At 37.8% G+C, this 22,980-nt stretch overlaps 1 protein-coding gene and 1 non-coding gene across 2 annotated transcripts; one reads left to right on the top strand and one right to left on the bottom strand.

The window, feature by feature from the left end:
* Nucleotides 1–332: 332 nt before the first annotated feature.
* On the bottom strand, nt 333–405 carry TRNAI-AAU (transfer RNA isoleucine (anticodon AAU)). Its single transcript has one exon. It is a non-coding gene; the product is annotated as a tRNA-Ile (tRNA).
* Nucleotides 406–19,495: 19,090 nt separating this feature from the next.
* On the top strand, nt 19,496–20,866 carry LOC149630004 (uncharacterized). The gene is made up of 3 exons (XM_089851334.1): nt 19,496–20,047; nt 20,227–20,519; nt 20,599–20,866. Exons 1-3 carry the CDS (start codon nt 19,496–19,498, stop codon nt 20,864–20,866), a joined length of 1,113 nt encoding a protein of 370 aa, XP_089707460.1.
* The last annotated feature ends 2,114 nt before the right edge of the window (nt 20,867–22,980 follow it).

Below are 22,980 nucleotides of genomic sequence, written 5' to 3'. Positions count from 1 at the left end.
GAGAAAACACCCCATCTAGCTTGCGTCCCCAACTTCGAGAGCCAATCACGATTGTAAAAACATGTATCTACTAGGGCTGGAACCTGGGACCTTCCACGTATTAGGCGGACGTGATAACCACTAAACCAAAGATACGTAGTAAGACTGAGTTTTTCAAGAGATAATTATTATGTCCAATCACGATGGTCAAAATATGTATCTGCCAGGGCTCGAACCTGTGATCTCCCGCTTGTAAAGTGGACGTGATAACCACTTCACCATGAATACTTAGTCATACTAGTTTTCCAAAGAGATCTAGCTTATTTTTATGCCCAATCACGATGGTAAAAACATGTATCTACTAGGGCTCGAACCTGGGACCTCCCGCGTATTAGGCGGACGTGATAACCACTACACCAAAGATACGCAGTAAGACTGAAATTTTCAAGAGAAATAGCTAATTAGTATGTCCAATCACGATGGTCAAAATATGTGTCAAGCAATTGATGAATGTATTGACGATCTTGTGACGCATTTTTGGTGGTGCGCTAAGAACTGTGAAAATGACTCTTAACACAATGATAGTCAGGGAGTTAGGTGTAGCTTTGGTTTGATTTCAATTATTTAAAAATGTTTTAAAATTTCTTAAGAAGCTATGGATTTCTCTTTTGCACCATGTCCAAAATGTGCACAATTTTCGTTGCGGTGAATGTAAGCATGAGGAAACTAACGAGGACGATCGTGTAAAGCCATGGCTGCAAAACAATATCTTACAATTCATTGAGTTGCGATAAACAGTTCATAAAAGATTTTCCATATTATAAGATTGGTTTTTAACTCTTTTTTGGTAATTTTAGCATAGCTAATTGATAATGATCTGGAAATAACACTTATTGCAGACATACAGAAGCTTTGGAATCATACCATAGCGTATTGTTGAAGTACGCTCCAAAAAGATTAAATTATCCGTAAGAATATAGTATTATTATTGTCATAAGTTATATGCTAAATATTAAAAAATTTTAGGTGGAAAGGATATATAGCAAGGAATATTTTTGCCGTCTTTGACCATAATAGTAGCCTTTCTCGCCCAGTGGCGACTAATAAAAATGGAACAACAAGGTTAAATTAATATAATTAATTTTTCTCTCTCAATTTATAGTTGACATAACTTTTTTCCCAGAATGAAGTCGAAGTTTTCGAAATCTACGTCGAGATTGACTGTTGTCCCAGTTAAAATACCCAAAAGACATCAGCAAGCAAGAAATCTTATGGACATCACAATGTCGCGCCAAGTTGTTCGCAAGGTTTTGGATATGTTTCCAGAGGACCCTGCTATAACGATGAATAGGAAGAACATTGCTAAGGTTCCATGCCCTCCCAGACATGAATTATGATTATGAATATATATATATATATATATATATATATATATATATATATATATATATATATATATATATATATATATATCATTAATTGGCTCAGCTCCAATGTAAGAGAGTACAACGTATCTGCGGGTTTAAGTTTTTAACAGAATGAACTTGTTAAAAACAATTATGAAAGAAAACCTCCTAATCAAATGTTTTAATTTTCAAAGATGAATTTGTGAAAACCACCAATAATAACCCCCCTAAAGATAACGGTTTTGTTTATATCCTGTGTAAATACCATTTGGATTGGGATACCATACTCTAATTTTTCATACTACTCAGGAAGGTATAACTCGCCGATTCCCTTGGCCAAGCTTACCCCATTGCCAATAAATATACTGCCTATAAGCAGCATGCCTGTATTTTCTATTAACATCCCCGTCCTCCTTGAGAAGGTGCATTAAATTTTGTCCCATTTCCATTTGGATATCCAATACTCCTCTATTCAAAATTAATTTTTCCAAATCTGGAATATCTGTCATGCAACCAGTGTTTCTTCTCCTCGAGTGTTTCTTCTGGGGTTGGCATCTCTTGGCAATTGCCATACTTACACCATGGGACATCATTTCCTTCATCTAGGTTAGGTGGTAGAGGGTCAACATTAGGGATGGGATTTGGTTGTGGAGGCTCAATATCATCTGCGCTTAATTTTTCCCATGGTTCTTCAAGGTCCTCTGAAGTTTCCAAATACTTCATTATCCTAATGTTAGGGTTATCGTCTTGGATTTTTTTAAATTAATATTCGGAGCTGCGCTGCTGTGAGGTTTTTCAGATCTACACGATTGTGAGTCTCACTCTGCTGAATTATATGAATTACGTTTACGATCGATACATTATGGAATAAAATCTTGTACAAACATTGAATATTCTCTTCTAAATACCCCAGAACAAGTTAATTATAGGAAATCATTGATATGAGTTACCACGCTCAAAAATCTAAAGTCCCGCAGATTTTCTTACAACCTTATTATCGTTCAGAACGGACAGGCCAATTATAACCTAAAATTTGTAGCTTTAACACCACCAAACTAGTTGTTACCTTTCTCCAGAATGAAATAAAACAAAACAAGATGGGCTAGCCCATAATTAAGCCACATCTTTTACGTACTCTCTCTATCCCTACTACAATAAATATATTTCTAGTGAAATATCCCCTAATATACCGGTCAGAGGGAATAATTTTTCAATGGCTGCTTGGCAAAGAGAATCAAATATCGCCAACGCCCGTTATTAAATTACTAATACTACTACTACAACCACTACTACTCAGGTAAAACTATTAGTCCCATCGATACCTTGTAGCTAAGAAGGAACTAAAAAATTTCCAAAGCGCGCTTCTAGAATTCTCGCGGGCTCGGACTTTCTTTTAAAATTCTTCTCGATTTGAGGAGAAATACACGTAGATTCTAATAATAAACACCATTCAATATATAACGTCGGTATTTACTTGCATTTGCTTCTTAAAAATCCCCCTCCATTTCTTTGAATTTTGAAACCGGGGAGAGGGATGATTGATGGCGTGAAACCCTTATTGTCCACGGGTGACCGGAATTTTAAAGGGAGTATTAAAACTTCCATTTAAATTAAGGCACTACTAAAATTCTCTCTCTCTCTAGCTTTAAATATATCGAGGAAACGTAAACCACAATTCACAAAGCTTAACCTTACCTGTACAATTAAATGCAATGCTTAAACATGCTATTATTATCCCCATCCTTTTAAAATACACGAACGAAAAATATTACCTCACCACAATTCTCTCACGTTCACTCTCCCTCCCTTCAATGAAGAACGAAAAATTTTATACTGCTAAAAGCATAAAATAACCATTTCCTCGGTTACCTCTGACATAACCATTTCTTTGGGTAACTGTGACCACATTCCAAATCGCGAAAAACTACTACAACTACCACGACCACGACCATTACCACTCCCACAGGCTCGCGGGACAAACTAATAGCCTCATCGTATATATACGATGTGGCGAAAAAACTGAATACCTCATTAGCTACAATGGGAGGCGTTGGGTCATTAGGAATCAAAGAGGCTTCTTCTACATTGTTGGATTGGGGTGCTTCATTATCATATTGTTTGGGCCTACTGGTAGCAGCATGAAGGGTTATTTTCGAGTTCTTTATCTTAGGACGACCGATTCTAATTCTTTTCCTTGGGGGCTCATTACCCATACCACTACCACCTGCGCATACATCGATTTCGCCATTACAGCACTCCAAATTCTCCCCACTAGTACATAAACTTGAGGATTTTAAGTTTTCCGTTCGGCATTTTCAAACGTTTCTATTTTTATTGCTTAAGCAATTGGTTCTACAAGAACAAGGCATTTTGATCAACAGTACAAAGTACTCACTAACTCAATTAACCCTAAGCTACGCCAAGGATTAAAATGTTGGAATTAAAAGAAAAACACGAGACAGACTCAAATCTGGAGAAGCTATAATTTATTTAAGCAATAGATGGCGATCATAGCAGCAAACTCACGGCTTCAAAAATTGTGTCCCATTTCCACAAAAAGTAGTTACCTTAAAAAAAGGGGGATACTTTCTATTCACTCCCCTCGTAACTAGAAGAGGGCTCGGAAATCTGCGGGAGGGAAATGCAAACCCTCCGATGGCTCCCTTTAAGAGTCAACCGCTGCTATTTGCACCAGACTGTCTCGATGAATATTTATTTAATCTCAGGAGCATGGTTTTCCTCAGTGGAATATTTTAGTTGCCGGATTAACCTGACAAAGGAATCTCCTCCTACCTTTCCTAAGTTCGCTCATTGGTCAGTCCAAATCAAGCTTAAGGCTTTTCATTGTTGATGGTGGTTAAAGGCAGATTTAACTTAAGGGTTGTGATTGGATCTTGATATTAGGAAAGGGTTGTGATTGGATCTTGATATTAGGAAAGGGTTGTGATTGGATCTTGATATTAGGAAAGGGTTGTGATTGGATCTTGATATTAGGAAAGGGTTGTGATTGGATCTTGATATTGGGAAAGGGTTGTGATTGGATCTTGATATTAGGAAAGGGTTGTGATTGGATCTTGATATTAGGAAGAAAATATTATCTGGATCAGTTCAGTTTATTTTTTCGTGAACACTGAACTGTGGGTGCAAGGTCAGTGCAATAACTTTTACATTAAATTTTTAAGTGCTTTACGCCATCAAGTTTATAAACCTAAACTTATCCATATGTGTCTCCTACGGGCTTTGAGAATTTGTGTACTGTGCTTTATCATATTGGAAAAGTTATTTATTACGATATTGAAATGTAAATTTCTGTGTTGTGTTTTGGTAGGTCAAATGTAATTATATGCTATAATAAATTATTAAATTCAAAACTATCATGTATCAGCCCATATTAATGTTATTGGTCAGAGCTCCGTAATTGGGCCTGGTGAGCGCGTTTGACATGAAGAAAATGAAACTGATACTATCATCCCATTAAAAATTAGTTCGGTCCACTGCCAACATTCTATGTAACGAATTTTTGACCTCTACAGTAGGAATTTCATGGATATTAATATTTTCTTTCGTCACTAACGTGTTCATTTTCGTAAGTGGAGATAACTAATTCATGGAGAACGTAGTTTTATAACTTCATCGAAAGCCAAACACGACCTAGCAGAAGAATATATACAAATAGTTGCCAAATGTCCAACCTCAAGGGAACTGTTGGAGAAATAATAGTAAAACCCAAGAATATGTTGACTCCCCATTTTCTATCCATTCAAATGTTGTTTTATTGTCTCAACTCATTTGTGCTTGGCATTTTCCCTTGAATACATTGAGCTGCACGAAAATTTAATGACTGATCCCTTTGATCACAAAGTAGGCAATGTAAGATGGAAATATCACCATTGAATCATCAATAGGCTTACTAGTCTTTAGGTCGGGACATTTTCTAATCGAATCTTCGTTAAAGTTTGCTGAGGTCATAACCTATTTTACTAGGATTAGTTGTGACTAGACGTGAAAGGTCAAAAGAAACACTGTTAAAGGGTTAGTAGCCAGTAAATAAATCATTACAGTTTAAATTGATACACATTTTTGAATAGGTCGTACAAAATTATAGTTTTACCAAATATTTAATCATTTAAATCTTGCATCGTAACACCTTAAAATGTACATGAAAATTTACATATCGGGAATGTTCATTTAAAACTGCGGCACAGATATCAATATAAAAGACTTTTTATTATTCAGTATTTTAGGTTGAATACATATATTTAATGAGTCATATTTGAAATGAATATTAATACAATTTTAAAATGATCATTTATACAAAGCAATACTTAAGAACATAAAAATATCTGTTCATGGCACCTGAATGCCAGTCCTCCTTCACCCTAATACCAATAAAACAGACGCATACATTTGTCTACGACACTTAATTGCCTAATATCACCTTAAGTATACATTACGTAGTTGTCAAATGCAATTGTCTTTTATATATTAAAAGTAAGAAACTAATTTACATCAAGAAACCTACGTGATAAAGTTAATATAAACTCACTTTTATTTAAATCATAATACTAGACGTTTTTTGAGTAACAGGTCATCATTCAGTCTCGACTTATGTTTCACTCCGCTAATTCCTATTTGCAATACTTTGTTACCATAATAGTAATTGATTTTGTTGGATTTGTTTTGTAACGGACAGCTTACATGTAGGAGGCGTGAGCATGACATGTCGATGGGTTCCGATAGTTAAATAAATAACATAAAGACTACTTACTTTGTACTTGAATTTGATTTACTTCCTTTATCTAAATATTCACACAAATTCAAACGAAATTGACTATTCTAACCGCTTGACTCCACGGACCATTCCGACTGCCCCTTTTTGCCAGCCGTCCGTCCGTTATGTCCCCTAACTAGCGTCGTCTGCTACATTTCCCCCCTCAATCTCGGCGGTAAAGTGTGTTTGTTACAATATTTACAGGCTTAACTAATTACATAGAATTTACTTATATGTTTTTTTTCATTAGGAACTTCTTACAATTTATCTAACTTATATGTTTTTTTTTTCATTAGGAACTTCTTACAATTTATCTAACTTATATGTTTTTTTTTCATTAGGAACTTCTTACAATTTATCTAACTTATATGTTTTTTTTCATTAGGAACTTCTTACAATTTATCTAACTTGTTATAAACAGAATGATATTTCTGGAACAATGTTATGTCATTTGTTTTTCATTAAGTATTCAACATAATATTAATGTCTTCGTGGACGGGGAAGGCGTTCCACAGGCAACCTTTCGTAACCCATGCTTGCCGTTGGGGATTTTGCGTAGCACGCGTCGTGGGTGCGGGCACACTGTTACTAAAAGGCCCCGATGTCCGCACCGGTAACAACGGCGTAAATAAGGACATGTCGGAGTTTCGTGTCCCAGCATACCGCATTCGAGGCATCCTCGTTGACAATGCCTTTGTCGACGTGGCTGGTCATCATTACTTCTTGTTGGTCTTCGTGGCGAACGGTCTCTATACCGTTGTGGTTGAGACTCCTCTTGAGGTTGGCGTGGTTGCCTTGAACGAGGGGGGTAAGCGGATTCCGACCGGTTTCTATCTTGACAAACGGTTGAGGTGATATACACCTGTCGAGGCGGGGGAGACGTTCTCACGCCTAGGGAACGTAATGTAACGCCCTCTTGCCGGCGAAGGACAACGTGAACGGTGCCTTCGAAGGGGGGTGGGCGTTCGTCGGACATCTATGAAAAGATCAGATAGTTAGTACGAGACATAAATACCGTGCGTCCCGGAATATTTCCAAGTGCGGAGGAGCTCCAGCCAACTAAAGTGATGGCGTTGCAAGCCACGAAAAATATGTTGCACTCGCAAGTAATCGGGCCAGGAACGTAATTTCCGTTGCAACGGCCCTACAGTGTAATAATACACCGCATGAGTCTGACCCGTAGCAGACGACTTTTTCCGTTTCACCACTTCACGTGTCCATCCCAATTCGAATGGGACTAGCAACGGATTAGGTGATGGCGATGTGGAAGACTCTTCTTGGTCTCCCGTAGCAGATATATCGCCGAGTAGTGATTCGTCTAGGGACGGCATAGGTATGGGATCTTCATCACGTGAGGCCGTGGGGCCTGTATCAGGCGATGATGGTACGACATCAGAGAGGGCTTTATTAAAAGTAGTATTTAAATTAGAATTAAAAGCAGTGTCCTTGCACTTATCATCAATCCCTTCCTCGGCATCGTCCTCAGAATCTGTATCAGGAGGGACAGGAAACTCCCCCTGGTTGATAAAAAGTTTAAGCTCGTTAATGTGCCAAGTGCCAGCGGGCGCACCCGTGATACCATGACGTAAAACATCTGTCAGGGTTCCCTGTTTTTCCACATTACGATAGAGTCTTCCCAAGCTGGTGCCAACTTTGTACTAAAGCCGGTAGCTGCTTGCGATAGTTTATGAGACCGTTTCCAGACGAGTTGTCCATGTTCTAATTCCGTTCCACTGTAGTGTAAATCGTAGTAGAACTTCGGTCGGGCCTGTGCAAGGCGAGAAAACAAATCAGCCTCGTCTCTAATGGCTTGTATTTGGTTTATCGGCCCTTTTTCGTAAGTAATCAGGTCAGAGACCATGACATCGAGTCCCTTGAAGGATCGAAGGGCGATCTTCGCACTCCCATGGAAGACGACGTTCACGTCCGTACTGTAAAGCTAAGGGTTAAAATCCAGTGGTTACATGGACAACCGAGTTTATGGCTAACTCGTGCATCTCCAAACCTAGGTCCCATCTGCAATGAGTGTTGCACACATACATACTCATGAGTTCGCTGAGAACCCGATTAACTCGTTCGGTTAAGTTCGTGAAGGTTGGTTTTACCTTCATGAGACGACAAACGTGGGTCCACAGGGCCGACGTGAATTGCGGGCCATTATCAGAACACACAGATTCAGGAGACCCATGGCGTGATATGTACTTCAGGAAGACGTTTCCCACGGTAACGGCAGTAATGTTACGGACAGAGTGTATTTCCACATATTTGGTGAAATAATTGACAATGACAATAAGGAAGCGATTCTGGCGTTGCGTAGGTGGTAACGGACCCATCATATCGATCCCTACTAGTTGGTTGGGCACAAAGGCACTGGTGTTGGACAACATCCGGCCCGGCTGACGAATATTACGGGCCTTGTAGTGCTGACATGTCTTGCATTCCTTAACAAAACGACGAATAATAGGACGAAAGTGCGGGAAGTAATATCGAGTCAGAATCTTGCGTTCAGTGGCCAGACCACCCCATATGACCGGAAAGGGGATGGCTAAGGTAGATATCCAGTAGAAGAGGATGTAGAGACTTCGGTACCCCTCGCTTAGCAACATGAAAGGCAGAATTCTTCCGGTACAACAGATCATATCGGAGCTCGTACAGCGTGTGTTCTTTACCACTCTTAATACCTGTTCGTATGGTAGCCCACTCTTAGTCAGCCTCCTGAGCCTCCCGAATGTCTTTTGATGACAGAGGCTGGATTTCATGATGTCATCGGCTAGGAAAATGGACAAAAAGGTTTTAAACGGTATTTTCTTGCTCTGTTGGAGCTCTTGAATGGGACGGGACAACGCATCAGCAACCCTGTTGGTTTTTCCGGGGCAGTGAAGGATGTTGAAGTCGTATTCCTGTAACTCGATGGCCCATCTCAGAGTTTGCTTTTCTGTTCCCTCAATGTCAACAGCCAGACATGATCTGTAACTAAAGTAAAGTGACGTCCCTCCAAATAAGGGCGGAATTTCCGTATGCCCTTAACGACAGCGAGGCACTCTTTCTCGGGGATACCATAGTTAAACTCCGCCCCTTGAAATAACTTGCTGTAATAACCCAGGGGAACCTCGTTTCCTCCCTGAATCTGGGAGAGCATAGCAAGGAGTTATATATCGGGCACACCCCACACCCCTTCCCCTAAGGAGACCTAACCTTTGAAAGCGCCTAGCTACTTTCCGAGACAAATTTTATTGGTCAAAGCCAAACTTGGTCTCTGATTCCCCAAAAATCTGACTGATCTAAAAGTTTCTTTTGAGGCGCTGAATTCCATTATAATTCCGGTTCGGAACGTTCTTCCTATTGTTTTTCTATTTTAAAGGTACAAATTGTTAACATTTTGCTCATAATTAAATTTGATTTCGTTCGTAATTACATTTTACGTAATTAATGTATATTAGGGGTTATATTAGAAGCAATCGCGAGTTACACACTTAAGCCTTGGTAAGTATATTTTTATTATTGGCTATTAGCCTATTGCCACTTATTGACGCACAAAAGTGTTAAAATAATAAAATTAGGTATAGTTTTTAGCAAATATGGTCGCTACAAGGCACTGTTTGTACCCTGGCTGTCATAATGACTCTCGACACAATTATAAACCGCACATGAAAGGCGTTTTTAGCCCAATCGTAAGATGTGAGCTATTAGTTTCACTGGGGAAGGAAGTGGGAGCTGCCGTTTCTATTGTGGTGGCCGTGGGTGTGTTCGTCCTCCCTCGTAATACAAATTCTTATTTCTGGGAATTTTGGTATTTCAACGATTGCTAAATATCGGACAATAAAAGAAAAACAAGCGTAAAAATCCTGTTTTTAAAATAGAGCATTCCAAGCCTTAAGTTACAAAGTATCTACGTTATTGAAGAGTTAGCCCTACAAGCCCGAAGTAAATTGGTTTTTTGCTTATAAGTAACCATTCTGAAACAAAAGTTTATTTCCTTAGTATTTTCATTAAGAAAAAAAAATGTCGAAATATGTGTCTCCTCGCAAAAACAATTCTTTTACAAACCCATGGATTACTTTACAAAGTGTTATTGGACTGAGAGCTCAAGATTGGCCGGATGACATCAACAAAACCTTCTTCAAAAAATCTGTAGAGGATAAATTTGAACTCGTACGCTTGGCGGCTTTCTGTTATTTGAACGACGTTCCCAAAGAAATGGGGTTATAAAAAATTTGTACAAAGCTTGGGATGATTTCCAAGATTTGCGGGAAGCCTTTGTATCTTATCACGCAAAGTCTGCCTGTTATATGAATTTGGAAAATAAGAGGCAAGGAAAAAATTAAATTTTTTTAACACAGCCTTTGGTTACAACCTTTGGTTTTGATTTATAACTAATAAAAAAATAAACCAAATTTAGAACTATAGCTACCAAGTCATTGGACGAAACACTAGCATCTCTGCGAGAAACTTGCTCAACTGAGTAAGCCACTTTTCATAATATATCTTATTTTACTTCTACATTGAAAATTTCCATAATCATTTTCATATTTGCATGCATGACTAATCTACCATTTAATAAAGGGTAATAAATAAATTCTTGAAAAATATATGAAATCACTAGATAGTAGATTGTCAGTTTTCTGACCATGTAAATTAAGCTATTTTAAAATGTTTACATAAAATACCGGTAATTAATACAAATATTATGGTCAGTGTGATACTGCCATGAAAGCTCCGACTTAAATTTAAAAGTGCACAACCGCAAATACTTCCAAAGTGGATAAATCAAATATTTTTTATTAGAAACCGAGGAGCTAATCACTAAACTAACCTTGTGCACCTATTACGGATTACATGTAACTATATTAGAACTATCAAAGGCAGGTCAAAGCGTTTAATGATTCTATCTTTGATTCATGACTAATCAAACAATATACATCATTTAGAACTACATCCATCAACCCTCTGGACGAAAAATTTGAATCTCCACCCACAAAAAAAAAGAAAATGAACTCAACTAAGTAAGCACTTTCCCTACTGTCATGACACACATGTGACATGTACATTACATTTACGTTTAAAGACACTATAAAATCCATGCTTTGGCACTCTTATTATATTACACAGTCCACAAGAAATACTGGATGTTGACCTCACATCCGACGATGATGAAATTTTCCATAACATAACTGAAGAACAATTTATGGGTCAACAAGCTCAAACACCCAAGACATCATCACAGGCTGAAACGCCCAAGACATCATCACAGGCTGAACCGCCTAAAACATCATCACAGGCTGAAACGCCTAAAACATCATCACAGGCTGAAACGCCTAAAACATCACTGGAGGAAATACTCAAATAAAACACTTTGTTTCCTCAATCTATTGTAACTATGACACAAATAAAAGTTTCCAAATCCATGAATTTCTAATATGTACATTTATTTATTTAACGATAAGTCGTTAAAAAAAATTCAAATACACTTTATCAAGAATATTTTTATTCCGAAGCTATAAAAGATGCTCCTACACACAAGTGTGAAATATGTTGTAAGCTTTGTTTTAGAAGCGGTATTGCTACTCCCATACTGAAATTGTGCATAGCTTGTCATGCAAACGTATCTAAAGGCTAAGTTCCAAAATTCAGTCCACTGAATAGGTTTCTATCCTTAAGAAAAACGATTCACAAAGGCAAATAACAAATACCTCTAAAAAGCAAGATTATACAAACGATGTTTTTTATGTTGTTTGGCCGTGGGTGTGTTCGTCCTCGCTCGTAATACATTATAGTTAATTAAAAAACTAATGATTCAAATAAAAAATATTAGATTTGCATTTAATTGAACAACATAAAATTAATTATGTAATAGAAAAATTTAAACATTGTAGTTTTATTTTTAATATTATAATTGAACTTGGTTTAAATAGATGTCGCCACGAGTCTCCCAAAGGATTAAGGTAGAAAGTACTGTTCCCTACCCTACCTATTTCTTTTATGTACGAATCTATACAGATCAAAGGAAGCTCCGGAAACAACCCCGACCTGTTTATTTTAAGGCGCCAACCCATATCTATCGTCTCCATCATCGCCAGTACGACGTCACGCAAGTGGGGGGGGGGAGGGGACTTGTAACGGGAACTTTAGGAAAGGTCCCTCCGTAACGTAATGATTCACGCCAAAAACTCTCTGCCAACCACCGGACAGAATGGTGAAATACTAAGAAAGTTTTAGCTACTTCCTTGGTTATAGGCCTATTCGCGTCCCTTTCATTCTTCATAAAACTTTCAATCCCTTTTCTCCCCCCTCCCACTTACGACATTCCTTTCCATTTCATTCTGCATTTTTATAAACTTGAAAAAACATTTAAGCGATGGACGTTTATTTTTTTGCTGCATATTTTGTTTACGTGTTACATTATTCATTTTTTTAATATTATTACTTGCTTCAGTATTATTATATCATTATTATCTATTACTTATTTTTACCTCTCCGAGTGACGTATGTCACGGAGAGGTTCTGTAACGATGGGGTGCGTCTGTGTGTGTGTCTGTTGTTACACCCACGTGACCGCGTTCGCAGTTTCCAAATCGGAGCAAACGTGTTCGCCATTTCTGAACTGCTTTCACAGTCACGGAAATCGCTCCTCTACCACCATCTTCTGGTCTTTGTCCATCCCACACGGACACCAGTCTGTACTTACTGGCTTCCAATCACCACCATCTTTTGGTCTTTGTCCATCCCACTTGGACACCAGTCTGTACATACTGGCTTCTAAACACCACCATCTACTGGTCTTCCGTCTATTCCACATAGACACCAATCTGTCTCATTGGCTTCTAACTCCATCGTCATCGTTTGGTTTAAGACATTCGCGGCGATCAGCTATGGTTACGAGAAACGTCTAGCCTCCCTAGGGTGGGTTGTCCACCAAAGCTTTTCGCAATTGCAGTTGTTCTTGCTTTTAACTGTAGTTCGACACCCTTATATACTACCTATTTGAGTAAGGCGAAGCAACCGGCGTATGCTTCATTTCAAACGCCAATATTAGTCAAGTCTCTAAAGAATGTTTAATTGTTATTAATCAAAACGATGTAACGCTCAATAAGGCGAACAACTAACGAAGAAAATATTTAATATTCATTATATTAATTTTAATATTTAAGATAATCTTGTTTCTCAACTCAAAATTAATACGGAAAGAGTTAAAAAGCAGTCTATGTTTATGTCTGTGTGTGTCCGTCCATTGTTATACTAGTGCGTCACATTAGCAGTTTGCCTTGTGTTGATGTGTTAAGAAAACATACAGAACCTTAATTTCCCTTTTTCCGTAATATAAAGTGAAAATGTGGAAGTATTTTTCGTAATTACGATTCCTTTAGTAGTTTTGTAGCTTGAAAGCTCTGTTTCATTTTGATATTCCAAGGACATTTTTAATATTATTATTTGAAATTGAAATGGCTGTTTATATATTACTTAAGCTATACTATATCTGTATATAGAATAATCCATGCTTTTATTATTACAAGATGAACGCTAAGGCTTACACTCTGTCGGTTAAATCAAGTATTAACCGTAATAGGCCTAGTAAACAAAAGAGTGTATAATTGAGGCCCAAGATGTGTAGTAAACTATGGGTTTTGTTTTTCGTGTCTGTATTGAAGAGACATTAACTGTTCAGAGTGAGCCGAAAGTTAAATACACGTTTAAACAATCAGGGTTAGATGTTATAATAGAAAAAAAGATCATGGTGGCAATTAGACCAGTGAAAGAGTTAATGTTAAACGGGTAGTAGCTACGGAGTGTTCAATCTTTTTATGGTGCGCAAGACTTTCAGTGCGTCTAACCACAAATCAGCTTTGGTGTTATTTAACCATAACACGCATGTTGGCAAACTAAGAACATTGTTGAGGTGAGACAAGACTATAGTGTTTACACTGGAAACCAGTTGTGAATGTAGCTATGAGTATATCGGGTAAACAGCTGAAGCGTAGACAATTGGGCCTTTACAAACACATGAAGGTTTTATCTCTCCAAAATTTATCCACTTCATTTCCTGTTCTTTTCCCCATTGACTGATTTCCATGTGTCCAAGATTTATCCTTATTTTATGTAAAATGTCGTCTGCTTTACTGTATATTCGCAATGCTTGGAATACTGCTTCAAAAATATGTAAATTTTTACTTCAAAAATAGAGAAATAATTCCATATCTAGGTAAATAAGTTTGTAGTAGTTTTGACTCGGAGAGGTAATATTTTGGTTTCCCAACTTGCTCTATTTAATTACCCTTGTCCACTAGGGAGCCCCGGGTACCCAAGAAAATTGGGCTTTGGGGGGGGGGGGGGGGTCGGGATGAAATTATCACTATTTACAAGTCTGGTCTTGGGTCATTTTTCTTTAGGTTTTTCTAAAGCGATTTCTAAGGAATTTTAATCGAAATTTTGTAGAGGTTACTCTGTATATATTCTTTAGAAACTTTACAGGATGTTTTCAGAAAAACAAGGTTTACTTTTTATAGACTGTCTTTAGAAATCGTTTAGGTTTCTACAAAAAATCGCTAGAGATTTTGTAGAATACCTTTAGAGATGTCATAAAAAAGCTCTAGAAAATAAAAGAATATCTTTGGAGGTTTTGTAGAATATCTTTAGAGGTTTTGTAGAATATCTTTAGAGGTTTTGTAAAATATCTTTAGAGGTTTTGTAAAATATCTTTAGAGGTTTTGTAAAATATCTTTAGAGGTTTTGTAAAATATCTTTAGAGGTTTTGTAAAATATCTTTAGAGGTTTTGTAAAATATCTTTAGAGGTTTTTTAAAATATCTTTAGAGGTTTTTTAAAATATCTTTAGAGGTTTTTTAAAATATCTTTAGAGGTTTTTTAAAATATCTTTAGAGGTTTTTTAAAATATTTTTAGAGGTTTTTTAAAATATCTTTAGAGGTTTTTTAAAATATCTTTAGAGGTTTTTTAAAATATCTTTAGAGGTTTTTTAAAATATCTTTAGAGGTTTTTTAAAATATCTTTAGAGGTTTTTTAAAATATCTTTAGAGGTTTTGTAAAATAACTTTAAAGGGTTTGTAAAATATCTTTAAAGGGTTTGTAAAATATCTTTAAAGGGTTTGTAAAATATCTTTGGAGATTTTATAAAATAATATTTGCCGTTTTCTAATCTATCATAGGCCTGAGCTCTGAGAGCGAGAGATATGTTCCAGCTAGTAGCTATTAAAATTTAAATTTATTACACTAAATTTTACACATTCATGGTTCAACAGTTTTTCTGTATTGCATATTAATTTCTTTTATTTTGATCGCCAGAGAGTCATGTACTTCTCTTTTTGTAGAAGTTTTAAATTTTTTCAACGTGTATGCTGAAAGTAGTACATTAATCATCGTCAAACAATTTTAATATCAGTTTTGAATGTAGTTAGTAATAAAATACCGATTACTGCATTCACACGGGAGCTATCTAAACAACGCTTTGGTGTTGAAGTTTTGTGTGCATTACTGGATCTTCCAGTTAGGGAAGATCCAATGAGCTCTTCGGTGCTGAAAACCGATACCAATAAGGCTCGAGCAAATTTCGTTCCTGTAGGGGAAATTCGTAGCATAGTGGCTAGAGTCCCTTTATCAATAAACACTTCAGGAGCTATCTCATATTTCTATGATTGTGGATTGAGTGTTGCCATATATTAGTACACTTATGTAGTTGAGTAAAGATTTGAAAGATTAACCTATGGTTGTCAAATTCTTTGAAATTCTTAACTATCGAAGAAAAGATTAAAAATGACGCGCAAACCATTGGTGAGCAATTATTAAATAATAATCATCTATTACTTTTATGTAATGATGTTTCATCAGCACAAAGCAGCTCACTCATGCACACTTGTCTTAAAGTATCGGTTGATATAAAATTATATTTCTTACTTGTTCGTTAGCTAATTGAGGCTCTTCTGAACTGGAGCCACTGTTAGTTGAGGGAGACAAGTCACTATTGAAATTAATCCAGCTTCGTTTTGATCGCTCTAACTCTCCTACCAAGTCCCTCAGTTGATTCATCACGGATTTTTCATCTGCATAAAAACAATATTTTAATAGTGAGTAAAAATATTGGGTACCTATGTTTATGTATGATATCATACCCTTGAGATTTTCATTTTCAGCTTTAGTTTTTTTCATTTCAGATTTGAGTTTGTCATATTTTTCTCTTAAACGAGTATATTTTTCTTTGCTAATTCCACTAGCTATAATAAGCTACGTTTTCATGGTCGCTTGTAGCGTGTAAATGACTAGCTTGCGAGTAAAAAACGGGCGAAACTCGCAAGCATTTTCATTTTCATGGTCGCTCTAAACATAGGCTTGTAGCGCGAGCTTCCAAACTTTGATTTTTGAACGCTACACGCCGCGATCAAATCGAAACAGATATTTTACGCGCAAGCGGTGGTTACAAGCGGCGTGTGAGTGTCACGTGATCAGAAAGAGCCAATAGGAAATTTATTTGTTCGCCATTTTTAAAGAACCGTTTTTACCATGGCATGGTTAGTAATTTAGTAGAGTTGCAAGATGTCGAAACCCAGCAAAAAGTCGGTAGCGGACCAAAAGAAAGAATTGAAAAAAAAGGGAAATTGAATTAAAAGAAATTTTTTTTTGAAATAGTTCAATCGCAGGAAGTGATTTGGAATAAGTTTTCCAGAAATTATAGGAATCGCGAACTGAAAGATGCTGCGTGGGCTGAGGTTCTCGAGCACTGCCCCGAAATGGGACATTCGAGTGAGTATAGAATTGATATTATTTTGGAAATATACAGATAATTAATGTTTCCTTGTAGAGGAGGATCTTCAACAGAAATGGAAGGGCCTTGTAGATAACTTTCGTAGCCTATTCAATAGTATTACTACATCACGTAGTGGAGACGAATATGACGAGGAGAAGCAATTTTCGATGGTGAAATGGCCCCTTTTCCAGCAATTGTTGTTCTTGAAAGATAGTGTAGCCAAGAGACAGTATGACTCGTTTTTAAATATTTAAGATCTCATATTAATGTAAATAACACAACACGAATTCAGGACAACCACAAATTATGGATGCTCAGAAAACCAGGCCATGGAAATCGAAGAGAGGACTTCGCCAATAGAAAAAATTACACAAATGTGGAAGAATTCATTGTAAATATTTGCAAACATAATTTTAGTGTAGATATATATCACTAATCGGGAAAATAGATCTGTGAGAATGATGGTGTGGAGTATTCTGTGCACACTGAAGACACAAATGATCCATTTCCTTCCGAGTCACGGTCAGAAACTCCAGTAGTATGCAATAGAGAAGGTAAAGAGCCAGCAAGCGGTCCAGTTCTAGGTCCTAGTAAAATTCCTGGTGCTAGTACAATTCCTGGTGCTAGTACAATTCCTGGTCCTAGTACAATTCCTGGTCCTAGTACAATTCCTGGTCCTAGTACAATTCCTGGTCCTAGTACAATTCCTGGTCCTAGTACAATTCCTGGTCCTAGTACAATTCCTAGGACTTGTCATTCATCATCATCTTCTGAACCATGCCATATGAAAAGAGTTCCGAAAGGGAGGAAAAGGCCCGTTGAAGATGAAGCTTCAATTCTAGAAGAATTATCACAATTGAACAAGTATGATAATAAATTTTTCCAGTAATTGGGGATTTAGTAAAGGTAGTAATTTCAGACAAATAGACAATAAAACAGTTGATAGCGTGAGCAAGTTTACAGACTACATAGGAACAATACTACGTCGAATTCCGGAAGCTAGTCGTGAAAACTGTGAATTTGAACCTTTGGATGTGGCCATAAAACATTTAAAGGAAATCAAAACAGCTGTGCTGTAACATTTGAACGCAAACGTTTTTTATTAAAATTTAAAATCACAGAATTTAGTTTGTAAAATTTAAAATCATTCCAAGGGTCATTCCAAGGGTCGTAGAATTGTTTCCAGGGGTTTAAAATCATTCCAAGGGTTGTAGAATTTAGTTTGTATTTAACCCTGGAGTAATTTCGTACCGCCAGGAGACCTCGCCAGCTGGAGTAGAAAAATAAACTGCAAATTTATCTCGTACCAGTCCAGCCTGCAAGTTATAATTTCGAGCAACTGTCAGTGCAATGTTCACCAACGCTTTAGCAGGGTTGTTGCGTATATCATTATGCCAATCCCCTCCCACTATATTGCCTTCGTCGTTCAAATGATCGGCGTAATTAGTTGGACAATAGACCTTCCTGCCTTTTTCGGATTCTTCAACCATCAAAAAGTTGTGCAGAACAACGATTGCCTTCACTATTGCATCTGCATTTTTGAGAACCATATTAATAGAAGTACCAAGGATTCTCCATCTGGCTGCAGCGATACCAAAAGCGCTTTCACGGCAACGCCTAAACAAATTGTGTAAATTCTTATTAGGTATTTATACTCCATCAGCTATGTGAACGACATCTACCTGGCTCTGCTTAATCGGTAGTTGAATATTCGTTTTATGTCGTTTAAACTGCCTCTTTGATATGGTCTCATGAATGTTGGAAGGAGCTGAAAAGCTTCATCTCCGAAAAGCACATGTGGAACTTTTATATTCGACCCTGGTAAAGCCATATCTTCTGGAAATTGCACAGTTCCATCTTGCAAAGATTTACCGAAAGCTGAAGCCTTGAATACACCACCGTCTGATGTGGACACATAGGCTCCAATTTCAACAGTTATGAATTTATAACTGACATCTACTACCGCCGTTAACACAATCGAGTTGAATCCCTGTATTTGTATTAACGATTTGATTACCATTTTAAATGGGTCCCTAATGAACAACTTACTTTGTAGTTATGATAATGTGAACCTTGGCCACTACGCGAGAGTCGTTGGGACTTTCAGTCAACGACATGAAAGCTTGGACCGATTCCACTATCGTCCTCGGTTGGATCAAGTCATGTCCAAGCCGCTGGAAAACGTTCGTTGCCAATCGGGTCGCTAGAATTCAAGAAAGTATTCCGTCACTTCAATGGGGTCAAGTACCAGGTTGCGAGAATCCAGCGGATATCGCCTCCAGGGGAATCGCTGTCGCCAATTTAGTCAACCATAAGCTGCGGCTGAAGGGACTATCATGGTTGGCCGACAAAGAAAGCGTTCCGAATGAAATAAGGCAAATCTCCGCCGCTTGTTCCGTAGAGTGTCTCGAAGAGGAAGCCAAACGCAACCTAGTAGTTTCAACAACCCAGACAAAGGACAACTCGATTTTTGCGAGATAATCAACACTTCTTCGTCTACGGCGCATAATAGCCTGGATTCGTCGGTTCATTAACAATACTCTCTCTAGGCATCGAAAGAAGATAAATCCTCAATCGCTCATCTCAACAATGATTGGTCCACTTCAATCCCAAGAATTGGAAGCCGCACTACGGACATTAATCATAATTGCCCAAGGCACGACATTTGCGAACGAAATAGCCGGTACACCGTTGACCAACACCAGCAAAATACTATGTCTGCGTCCCGAACTAGACACCAATGGAATTCTGAGAGTTGGGGGACGACTGAATTACGCTAATATTACATCTGCTATGAAACATACGATCATCCTACCACGTCATCATCGACTCACAGAACTACTTATCAATGAAACTCATGTACAACATTTCCATGCTGGCGCTCTAATGGTCCAAGGAATATTGTCATTGAATTATTGGATTATAAGAAGCCGAGACGCCATACGGTTCCAGATTCGGAAGTGCGTTACTTGCACAAGACATAGAGCTTCAACCGTAACCCAATTAATGGGTGACTTGCCGAAGTCAAGAGTACAGTACAGTCGGGCCTTTCTGAAAACTTGCGTCGACTATGCGGGTCCGTTCCTGTTACGCCACATCTCAAAAAGCAAGACCACATTCAAAACCTATCTGGCATTCTTTGTATGCTATGTGACGCGCGCCTTACATCTGGAAATGGTCTCCTCTCAGACAACCGACGCCTTGCAGCCCTAAGGAGATTCACATCAAGACGTGGCAAACCAATTGAGATATACAGTGATTGCGGTACTAACTTCGTCGGGGCTGCCAGAGAACTTAAGGGATTTGCATAAATAATTCAGTCCGAGCATCATAATGAAGCCGTCACCAACCATCTATCTGGACAGGGTATACAATGGCATTTCAACCCGGCGGGCGCCCCTCATTTTGGCGGCTTATGGGAAGCGGGCATGAAGTCCGTCAATCATCATCTGCATAGAGTCGTTGGCTCCACCAGACTTACGTCCGAGGAGTTAGCAACAATCATCACCCAGATAGAAGGAAGTCTTAACTCAAGGCCTCTCACTCCGCTCTCATCCGATCCAAATGATCTCGAAGTCCTAACACCAGCTCACTTTCTAATCAGAGAATCCCTGCAATCTATTCCCGATCCTGATCTAGGCCACCTACCTACGAACAGACTAAATCGTTGGCAACTACTCCAAAAACTTAAGCAAGATGTGCATAAACGATGGCTCCGAGAGTAGATTACAACAAACACCAAAATGCATGACGCAACAAAGGAACTTTCAGATCGGTGACATGGTCCTCGTCAAATCCGACATCGAACCTTCCGCACGTTGGCCGCTAGCTCGAGTCATTCAAATACATCCAGGTCAAGATGGCTGCACGAGAGTTGTTACGCTACGTACCAGTGAAGGCGAAATCAAGAGACCCATCGTTAAATTATGCCTCTTGCCGTTTGACACCGAAGATAGTTAAGCTCTCATGTTAAAGGAATACCGAACTGATTTAAAAATTATCTCAAATCTAAAGAAAACCTTAATTTTTGAGAGTTTAAAGTCTTCTGATTCCAAAAATATGCTTAATAAATATTTAAATATCAGGGAAAACACAGAAAAAACACTCCGAAAACTTGAAATTTGGGGGAAAAAGCAAATTTGAGGAGAAGATATTTGGCGGGTTTTTCTCCTCGCTACGTCACTCACGGCATCTCGCGGAAAAGCCAAGCGCGTGCGCCCGAGACTCTCGGAGCCTACTAATGCCGCGCGAATCTGAATAAAATAGGCTTAACGCGGCGCTGAGACACTAACAGGCGTCACGTGAGCAACATCTAGAGTGAAAATTTCTCCTTACTACGTCATCAAACGAAACAAAATTTAACTAGGCCTTTTCCAAACACAAAACTTTGATTGCAATTTTAAAACTTTCTAAGAAACCAAATACAAAAGTAAATATATCATAATAAACTAGATTTATCAAGGATTGTTTTCGTATTTTAAGTTTGTGGATGACGAAAATTATGGCACTAACTCTTTAAGTCAGTTAATACGGTCGTATTAAGGCCGGTAGGATGTTCAGTTAATAACACTAATTTGTTAATTGCCAGTCAGAAGCCTAAAACCGATATTGTAAAAAATATAATATTTTTTATCATAGCGATTTACTTTTTGGTAGATTGACTGTATTTTTTAGCCTTAATATATAACCAAGTAATAAAAACAATTTTAGTTAGTGTTCATTAAATGCCTGAGTGGTTCATTTCGTTAGGTGGTTCCGCGCGTCCGCGTATTCAGTCGCTCAACTACGGGACTTGGCGACTAGACACGAACATTTTTTATCAACTACAATTTATGGAAGACCTGCTTCGTAACTGTCATAAAAGCGCCATCTAGTACACATATTTGGGTGAAAATATCTCCTCTATGAAACTGGATATTTCACCACATAAAAAAAGCCACGCACGGGCCTAGATATCTCGGAAGCTCCGGTGCTGTACATGGTTATATTTGTACAGCTAAAAATAACCGTTATATTATCTTCTTTGATTAATTACAGACCAATATAATCGTTCTGAGTTGGGGAGCCCTATTATGTTGTGCTTAAACCCCTGTTACAAGTACATGATTAAATGATAGTGTCAAGCGTAGACTATATTTGCAGTGCAAAAGAGTCGTTGAAGGGTTATTAATTCGAGTGGTGTGCCGTTGATTCGCAATTCAAACTTATATAATTTTCGTTGCCTTTGTTGTATCTTTGCAGACACACACTCAAATGATGCGCATAATTATTTTTTTCTGTAGAATATTTAATCGGAAATCAATTTCTACATAGTTGGATCGGTCTGCATTAGAGAGGAATGCATAAAAACAGGTAAATTCGAGTAATTATACAACAATTAAATGGTAAACACGTTTGCTTTGATTTGCAAACTGCGAAAGTGGTAACCTGGTGTGTAACAACAAACACACAAAGATACGGCCGAAACAGAACCCCTCCGTGATGACATTTATTGTATGGCTATTCTTGAGGAGCTAAATACAATTTGGGAAAACCAAAATATTACCTCTCCGAGTCAAGAGGTCTATTACTACAAACTTATTTACCTAGATATGGAATTATTTCTCTTTTTTGGAGTAAAATTTACGAAATATTGAAGCAGTATTCCAAGCATAGCGAATATACAGTAAAGCAGACGACATTTTACATCCAATATGGATAAATCTTGGACACATGGAAATCAGTCAATGGGGAAAAGAACAGGAAATGAAGTCTACGCTTCAGCTGTTTACCGCATATACTGATAGCTACATTCACAACTGGTTTGCAGTGTAAACACTGTCGTCTCGTCTCACCTCAACAATAATCTTAGTTTGCCAACATGAATGTTAACGTTAAATAACACCAAAGCTAAATTGTAGCTAGACGCACTAATAGTGAATGCGCACCATAAAGAGAATAAAAAGTCTGTAGCTACTACCCGTTTACCATTAGCCCTTTTACTATTCTAATTGCCACCACGATCTTTTCTTCTATTATAAAATCTTCACCTGATCCTTTAAAAGTGTATTTAACTTTCGGCTCACTCTGAACCG

The sequence above is a fragment of the Phalangium opilio genome, unplaced genomic scaffold (assembly GCF_054372755.1).
Source record: "Phalangium opilio isolate 3A_F unplaced genomic scaffold, DU_Popi_V2 ptg000104l_1, whole genome shotgun sequence".
In the NCBI taxonomy this organism is placed as follows: domain Eukaryota; kingdom Metazoa; phylum Arthropoda; class Arachnida; order Opiliones; family Phalangiidae; genus Phalangium; species Phalangium opilio.
This window is presented reverse-complemented; position numbering and strand designations above follow the sequence as displayed.

Excerpts from the sequence above, each read along its gene's own strand:
- LOC149630004 (XM_089851334.1), top strand. The coding sequence starts at position 19,496 with ATGATTGGTCCACTTCAATCCCAAGAATTGGAAGCCGCACTACGGACA. Across the intron at positions 20,048-20,226 it reads AAACCTATCTGGCATTCTTT|TCCGAGCATCATAATGAAGC; the intron begins GTATGCTATGTG and ends TAAATAATTCAG. Across the intron at positions 20,520-20,598 it reads TTTCTAATCAGAGAATCCCT|CAAGATGTGCATAAACGATG; the intron begins GCAATCTATTCC and ends CAAAAACTTAAG.